Here is an 8821-nt window from a genome sequence, read left to right as displayed (position 1 = left end):
TAATTTCATAACATTACTCATCAGTTGATTCAGATTCGGAATCAGAATCCTCTTGACTCTTCTTTCTTTTTTTGGAGTTCATTCTGGAAGGCAAACAATCATTATTTAAAACATACTAAAGATATAAAATACACCCAAATGAATGCAAAAGATACACCTAAGTGAATGCACAAGATACACCCAACATAATAAACAAAATACACCCAACTTAATAAACAACATACACCCAACTTGATAAACAAAATACACCCAAATGGGTCAAAAAAATACACCCAACTTGATAAAGAAATTATATCCAAGTATGGTACTTACGTTTTTCCTTTATTGCTGGGTTCTTTTCTTGGTGAATCCTCTGAGTCTTCTTGAGTCTCAGACTCAGAGGTAGAACTGTCAATATCAGTTGTTTCTGTCTCCAAAGACGATGTTGAACTTGCCTTCTTTTTTTTTTGTTTTTTTTATTTCTTGTTTTTTTTCTTTTTTCTCTATTTTTTTCATTTTCTCTCTTGTTTCCGCCATCTTTACAATCCCCTGAAACATTAGAAATTTTAGTTAGCAGCATTCAGGTAAATAAAATACATCCAACATATTATGTTCACTTACCATATTTTCCTCTATTTCCGCCCTCATTCTTTCGACAAACTGCTCCTTACTCCAGTTGGCAATCCAGGATTTTGGAGGTCTTTCTGCCCTCTTCTTGTCTTTATTTTTAGAAAGATGAAAGTAAATTATCATCAGGGCAACATCAATTGCATCAATTGCCTTTTTCTTTTTCTCCTTGTAATCGGTTATGCCCTTGATGATAAAACTCAAAACATGCCCTCCCCAGTTTCGCTCTGTTATGGTGTCCATCTCAAAAATTGGGGTCAGGTGCACAGGTGAGATTTTGTTTATTGTCGTTGGTAAAAGGAATGCCATATGTATATAGAGGATGAAAATCCTCTTGAACATTAGGCGATTCTGTTCGTTACCAACGCCAATATCCATCATCTCATCTGTAAGATTTTTGAGGGTCTTACCCTGGAATCTTCTAAAAATTTCTTTATCATCCTCAGAAAGTTTCTTATAATTGACTTTCTGAGGAAATAGATCTCCTACAAAAAAGAAAATAACATAGTATGAAAATCAGTTCAAATACACCCAAGAATCAATTTAAATACACCCAAGCATAAGTTAATATACACCTATAACTTTTAGCGAGTTACCTAATGCGTTGATGCCAAGTGCATCACCTATTATTTTTGGTCTTATTTTAAAAGAACCATAGCCGGTTTCCAGTCTGTTCTCCCCTAATTTGAAGTTGTTAGCCAACTCCCTTATTACTTGGTGATGCACCCTTAGTGGCGGGATGTGCATCAAGCCACCGAATCCCAAATTCCTAACAATCGTTTTCTTCTCCTCACTCATGTTTCTGAATTTCTCACTTAACAAATGTGTTGCACACTTAAGGTCTTTGGTTTGCTATAAACAAAAACAAAATTATAGTCAGATATATTTCTATTATATAAAACTAATTTCATCTAAGACATATATTTGTTCTTACATTTTTTCCAGCTTGGTTTCTCGCTGCCATTTTTTCTGAAATGAAAAATACACTCATAGATATGAGTCAGATACACCCATAGATATCAGTCAGATATCACTCAAACATGCATTAATATACAAGGTCAAGCAACATTACAAGGTCAAGCAATATACACCTATGGACAAGCAAATATAAGAACAGTTGCAATTGCTGACTATTACAGTATATCAGTTCAGAAATATACACCCAACAATTTATGCCATATACACCCAACAAATTACTCCATATACACCCACTAAACTACGGAATATACCCCCAAAAATCAGTTACCAGAAGAACTAGAACAACAAGAACAGTAACACCTAGAAGAACTAAGAAGAACAGTGTAACATAGAACCAAGAATAACAGTAAAACCTAGAACAAGTAGAACATTATAAACTGTAAAATGAGACGTAGAACAAAAAGAACAGTAAAACGTACAACAACGTAGAAGAACAGTAAAATCTAGTTCTTCGATTTCGAAATGTGGAAAATATACAGGATGACTAAAATAATAACGTAACGTACCTTGAGTATTATAACTTTGTTTTTTTCTGGAGATTCTTGATCGAGAGTTCTATGTTGTGTTGATGGAATTTTCGAATCTTAGCGATGAGTTGTATATCTTCAGTTTCGAATGTTGCTCGAAAATGGAACAGTTGTGTTTTCTTTGAATGGCTTGGAGAAGTGGAAGAGTGCGCCATTAAGGAGCGGTTTACGCGAAGTGCAACCGTTTGAGTGGAGCGCGTGTAAATGACGCTTCATTCAATGTAATTCAGTGAGCGTGTGCAAGAATTGTGGGCTGGAAGCTTGTATGACTTGTAGGGCCTTTTTGTTTGTATGTGTAACAGGCCCGTTTTTTATTTCTCTTATTTCTTCACCTATTATATCTCTTATATCTCATTATTAATGACTAATTATAAATTTAATAATCAAAATATATAACATAACATTTTTTAATTATAATTAAAACACTTGTTAATGATTAATTTCATGGGTACCAACAAACCGACACGCATACATAGCACAAATCAGAAAGTTCTAATAAAGGAAAGAATTGTATTAAGCAATAATCACCAACCACCATCGTAATCAATGGCCCTATGTCTTCGCCTTCACACACTCCCATACTTCTTTTCTTCCTCTCTCTCCCCCCTCACAAACTCATGAAGGATCCCTAACCTTATATCATATTCAGAACACACAACACACATAGCAGAACATCTCATTTTCTTTTACAGGTACTCACTCTTCCTCATTCTCTTCCCTCTCTCTGTTTTTTTCTTAATTGGTTCTGCGAATGATCTCATTTAAATGACATGCATCAACACGTCTTCAATAAATTGTAACTAATTGAATTGGGAATCTGTTAAAGGTTGGATTCAATTTAGTTGATGTGTAGCGTGCAAGTTTCTTCTAATAATGCAGTTCATGTGTTTGTGATAATGACAATAATGAATATTGGCCATACACCCATACCTACAATACTTCTTTATAGAAAGTATAACCTACATGGGAATAATGGTTGTTGGGTGTTACACACAGATCATAACTCATTTCATCATTTTGTTAGTTGCTTGCTTGGGGAGGTGGCATGAATAAAAATATATAATTTTATTTTATTATATATGGTAAAGTGAAGGGCCTTTTGAGACTTGAGTGTGGATTTATTTTTTCCTTCTCTGTATTTCGAGTCCACTATGTGTTTTTTTTTTTCAAGTACAATGTATGTAGACGTGTTTTTAGATCATAGTGCATATTTCTTTATTGACTCCAACAAAGTGGGTCTGAATGTGATGAGATCATAAGTCCACATTCTAGAATTGGTGTACTTAGTCATATCTAAATATGAAAAATTTCCCACTACCTAAATGCTTGCCTTAATGATGCATTTTCTAAGACCCTTTCTTCTTCTTTTGTTGTGGTTCTGCAATGGTCCATGAAATGCAATTATTAACTTAAAGTTATCCGTAGGTAAAGGCTAAGGGGAATTGTTTGCAATGTCAACTATTACCAATTCAACAAATATATTTTGGCAAGAATGTCAAATAGGCAAGCCTGACAGACAGAAGCTACTTAACCAAAAGGGATGTGTTGTGTGGATTACAGGACTCAGCGGATCAGGTTCTTTATTGTTTGTCATCGCTTATGTCTTAATTTTTTGTATGGGAAGCATCATGTTGTGGCTGCTTGTAATGCTTATGTACTTGTGGTTGCTCCTTGAATTTAAGATTCCCCTTTAGATTGAATTGGTCAACAAGTAAAGTGCACCTAAACTATGTTCTTATTTTCTTTATTTGTTCCATTATAAACAGACTATACTAGTTTTCATATCTTTTTCTAAATAAAAATACTTTGCCACTCTTCGAAACTTCAGCCACTTGTTTATTAAGAACTCGGGCTGGTTCATTGATCCGATCTTAGTACTTATGTCAGCAATGGACTATTAAAGGTATACACTCATGGGAGGAAGCCATTTATCCCTGTCATAAAGGGGATATTGAAGTTATATGTTATTTGACTATTTTCAACAGCACTAGGATATAGAGGTAAATAGGATTAACTAGGTTTTCAAATTTCAATGCATGTGCTAGTGTTTTTCTAAAAATTTCTTGTAAGGATATTGGGAACTTACTCAAATGCAGGAATTTACAGAAACACTAGAATATTTAAGGAAACTTACTCCATTAACATCACAGTTAAGGCATGCTATATTATGTGTGTTTCTTTTTGTGAGTTGTTGATGAACTATACATTATAGGAATGCTAGATACCAGTATATTGTTGTAGTCTTTGAATAGATGAAAATGCTCTAGTATGTTTATATATGTAAAGTGCTTTTAGCAGGTTATATTGATTGTTTTCTTGAAACCTTTCAGGAAAAAGCACATTGGCATGTTCACTAGGAAGAGAACTGCACACAAGGGGGAAGTTATCATATGTCCTTGATGGAGATAACCTTCGACATGGACTAAACAAGGACCTTGGTTTTAAACCTGAAGACCGCACTGAAAATATTCGCAGAACTGGTGAGCTTGTTAATAAAATTTTTTAAGAAACCTGATACTCTGTTTTATCATGTTGGTTATATCATATGCCACATATAAGAGTGAATTTAGTGATCAATTTAATTGCTATCCATGTATTTTGGATTAAAACTGTTAAGCTGAATAAGAGGTCTTTTTCTTTTATTGTGGCCTTCTTGGTGCACTGTTTCTGAAGTTGAAATATAGCAAGATGGAAAAGTATAGGGTACCAACATATTATCTGCCAACTTATTGCCAACAATAATTAATTATTATATTTTAAATACATATATAAAGAGACACATCCAGAAAATATATCTATAAAGACACTTCTATTAAACACAACCATAAAAAAGACATTTTTATTAGACATATCCACGAAGACACTTCCATAAAACACAGTTATAAATAAGAGTTGGCAGAAGTTGGCAGATATGCTGTTGGTAACGTAACGGGACCGATAGCAAGATATATCTATTGGGTAGGATTTAAATTACTTTGATGGCTTGTTTTTTTTTTTTTTAAAATCTAGAGGGTGGTTGCAAAAGAATGCAGAGATAATTGTTCTTATAAAACTAGGAGCATTTTATCAAGTTTACTAGTCCAAAAACGATATTTGTGTTAAAAGTGTGATGCTTACTTGCAAACCTAACCTACATTACAACAACAACAACAAAGCCTTGTCCCACTAGGTGGGATCGGCTACAAGCTCTATCATGTCTACAGAGAGACCGTTAACATGTAGATCTCGTTTGACCACCTCATGGATGGTCTTCCTAGGTTTTCCTCTGTCTTTCACCTCTTGTCCATCTTCCATCTCATCCACCCTCCTGACTGGGTGCTCTGTCGGTCTTCTTCTTACATGTCCAAACCATCTGAGATCCGATTCTACCATCTTTTCCACAATAGGTGCTACTCCAATTCTCTCACTTATATCTTCGTTCCTTATTCTATTCAATTGCGTATGACCACTCATCCATCTCAACATCTTCATCTCTGTCACAACTTATGTTCGTGCTCCCCTTTGGCCGCCCAACACTCTGTACCATAAAGCATAGTCAGTTTGATAGCAATACGGTAGAATTTAACTTTAAGTTTTAAAGGCATTTTTCTGTCACATATGAAACCATTCGCACTCCGCCATTTTGACCAACCTGCTTGGATCCTATGATTTCCATCTTGTTCAATCTCTCAATTATCCTATATGATGCACCCAAGATAGTCAAAACTCTTAACTTTTCATAGGATATTTTCTCCAATCTTCACCTCTCTTTTAGGGTTTTCCCTTCGGCAGCCGAAAAAGATATGTTCTTGCATTTGCTTGCCAGGTCAATAACACATTTATTTTTCTCAATTCCCTCTTTTCCAGTTCTAGTTCTAAAAGTATTCAAATTCCAATGCATTATATGTTTTTCCAGCATGGTTTCACTGACAGGAAAATCATTTAATCCAGGAGAAGTGGCAAAGCTCTTTGCCGATGCTGGTCTAATATGTGTTGCCAGTTTGATATCTCCTTATAGAAGAGACCGGGACGCTTGCCGTGCCATGTTGCCCGATGCCAACTTTATTGAGGAAAGGTTCCATTTGGCATTTTTTTAGTTAGTTAAGTTTCTCAGATGATGTTTGATAGTTGAATAATAATTACAGGTTTTCATGAACATGCCTTTACATTTGTGTGAGGCACGAGACCCAAAAGGCCTCTATAAGCTTGCTCGTTCAGGAAAGATCAAAGGTGTGCTTTTATTTTACTTGCAATTGCTAACTCCCACCCCTTTGTAACAGAGAAAGAAAATGAAGGAAACCCAAATATGTTTGTTCTGCATTCTCTACAGCTGAAAACTTGAATTCGAATATGCAATATCCAACATAATGCATTTAAGCGTGTGATTGGTCTTGTACATGGCTAAACCCGGATGCCATTGATCATGACATATAGAGTTTATCCCTTAGAGTGCTTTCATCTGAACATGGAAAATTTTCATATTATGATTTGCCCATTTCCGGAATAGTGAAAATATCAACAATATGGCCAAGGGCTGGTTTTCATAAACCATTCAATGGAACTTGGCTTCAGTTTAAATTGACCAACATCAGTCAGATGAGTTTTGCAATAATGCATAGTTATTTTACCTTGCTGATGTGATTAAAAATTTGAAGTCCTAGTCCTACTAAATATTTATTGTTCAATGTTCATAGTTCAGGAATTGCAATACACTGTAACTATTTTAAGTTAGTCTTAGCTTGAATAGCTTTGTTGCATTTTGCAAAAACATTGCGTAGAAGGACTTATTTAATTCTACCATGTAGCCTAGAATTAATTATGGAATTGTGCAGGTTTTACCGGCATCGACGATCCTTATGAACCGCCCCTAAATTGTGAGGTACTTGATCGTGAAGCTGCTAACATGTTTCTGTACATACCTTTTTCAGTGTCTAATGTGCTGCCTACATGTTATGTATTCATTATCATGATTCTGTGGTTTTCATCCAGATAGAAATTAAGCAGGAAAATGGAGTTTGTCCAACGCCCACTGCAATGGCTGGACAAGTAGTTTCTTACTTGGAGAACAAAGGATTTCTAAGAAGTTAGGGATATAAGCAACACAGTTATGTCTATTTGTTGATCAAATCTGTAATATGAATTTTGCTTAATTAGATTGTATCTACTTTTAATTCTAACTTAAGTTAAAATACTAGAAGGTAGGGGTTGGGAATTGGGGACATTGACAAGAGGATCAGTGATGATGTAAATTTCATCAACTATACGTAATTTTTTGATTGGATAAAAGATAAATTTGTGATTCTCGTAGGAATGATATGATTATATTTATCTCCCCAAGCATTCAGAATAAAAGATTCATTTCATGTTGTCTAATCATCAGAATTTGATTATCACGCAGTACAAAATAATATACTTTACTTCAATGGAACTCTAAATAAGTAATACTTTCAAAACATTTATATGATTTTTGTGCTTTTACCATGAAATGAAAAAAATACTTTTATAAATTTTTTCAGAGAGTTCTTAAGAAAAGCATCGGAAAACAAATGTATTCCGTCTACGAAATATGGAAATAAAAGGGAATGTTAGTGTGGAGGGCCAGGGAACAAAGCAATAGTGATACAATTAATGTATTCCCTTTTATTAATTCAAACAATTAATAAAAAAATTATTTTTAATAAAGTAATAAATAATTTTCAATTTTTATTTTAAATAAAATTAATAGATATAAACATTTTATCACGTCAACCATGTTAGATATATACTAAAATTACTAGCCAATGAGCTATAGCTCAAATGGCATAATCTCCTCATACTCACCTAAGAAATCTCAAGTTTGAGTCTCCGTATCTCCAGTAAAAAAGAAAAATACTAAAATTACTAATTAAGATAAAATACACATTGAAATACAAAATACATATTAGAAAAGAGTTAAGTTGTACATATATGTTTATATAAATATACGATGACTGATTTTAGTATATAAATAATATTTAAAATTTTTTTATACAACTATGAAAAATATATACTAAAACAACCACTAATATAAAATACATGTCAGAAATATAAAATACATAATAAAAATACATATAGTGGTTGATTTTCACGGCTAATTTTAATGTACAAATATTATTTTTTTTTTTTGTATTTTTTTTTTTGTATATTTCCTTTCAGTCTCACTTAAATAGAACAGAGATTAAGAAGTAAATTATTACTTAATTAAAGAGAGTATAGGTAATTGGATGTGTTTGATATTGATCTGATGGCGTCCAATTCATAAAGCTGAGTCCAAGACCAAAACCAAAAGCAACCAAAATTTGGGCCGTTTTCACAAAGCCTCACCCAATGAATCCTCTGAAAATAGTGCGTGTGTTATTGACTTTTGTTAATGTTGGGTAGCTTCTTTCTCTAATTAGATTAGAAACACCGAATTTCGTTATTCTTTTTCACTATTGTGTTACGAAAGAACCAGAAGAAGTCAAGAAACACACATCATTGAGATTCAAGTACAAGAGGAAGCAGTAAAGGCGGAAAACGACGACGTATTTAAAGAAAGAAGATCAGATTGGAAGGGAAAGGAAAGGAAGGGAAGGATGGTGTTGAACAGCGGGGTGGTGATGAGCGTGGCACACGTGTCAGCGAATATTTGCCAGTACATAGCGTGCAACCCTGAGAGGCTCACAAGCGACGTCGTTTTGGACCTTCTCTTCTGCCTTCCTCTCCAACCCTTT

General features: G+C 34.1%; 1 protein-coding gene across 3 annotated transcripts; it reads left to right on the top strand.

The window, feature by feature from the left end:
* On the top strand, positions 2588–7430 carry LOC107604966 (adenylyl-sulfate kinase 3). 3 transcript variants are annotated; one of them, XM_016306692.2, is made up of 7 exons: positions 2588–2803; positions 3537–3686; positions 4442–4591; positions 6045–6160; positions 6236–6320; positions 6923–6969; positions 7080–7392. In XM_016306692.2, the coding sequence occupies exons 2-7, from the start codon at positions 3563–3565 to the stop codon at positions 7176–7178; spliced, it is 621 nt and encodes a 206-aa protein (XP_016162178.1). In that variant the 5' UTR covers positions 2588–2803; positions 3537–3562; the 3' UTR covers positions 7179–7392. The 3 variants fall into 3 exon arrangements, with proteins under 3 accessions (XP_016162178.1, XP_016162180.1, XP_016162177.1); XM_016306694.2 differs by having other exon boundaries at positions 2592–2803; positions 6042–6160; positions 7084–7421; XM_016306691.2 differs by having other exon boundaries at positions 2596–2803; positions 6042–6160; positions 7080–7430.

This window comes from Arachis ipaensis, chromosome B06 (genome assembly GCF_000816755.2).
Source record: "Arachis ipaensis cultivar K30076 chromosome B06, Araip1.1, whole genome shotgun sequence".
Taxonomy (NCBI): domain Eukaryota; kingdom Viridiplantae; phylum Streptophyta; class Magnoliopsida; order Fabales; family Fabaceae; genus Arachis; species Arachis ipaensis.
Note: the sequence above shows the minus strand (reverse complement) of the source record. Positions and strands in the feature narration are given on the sequence as shown.

What these genes read in the sequence shown, in the direction of transcription:
- LOC107604966 (XM_016306691.2), top strand. Translation starts at nt 3,563, where the DNA reads ATGTCAACTATTACCAATTCAACAAATATATTTTGGCAAGAATGTCAA. An exon ending in TCGTTCAGGAAAGATCAAAG is followed by an intron (nt 6,321 to 6,922) that starts GTGTGCTTTTAT and finishes GGAATTGTGCAG; the next exon opens with GTTTTACCGGCATCGACGAT. An exon ending in AACCGCCCCTAAATTGTGAG is followed by an intron (nt 6,970 to 7,079) that starts GTACTTGATCGT and finishes GTTTTCATCCAG; the next exon opens with ATAGAAATTAAGCAGGAAAA.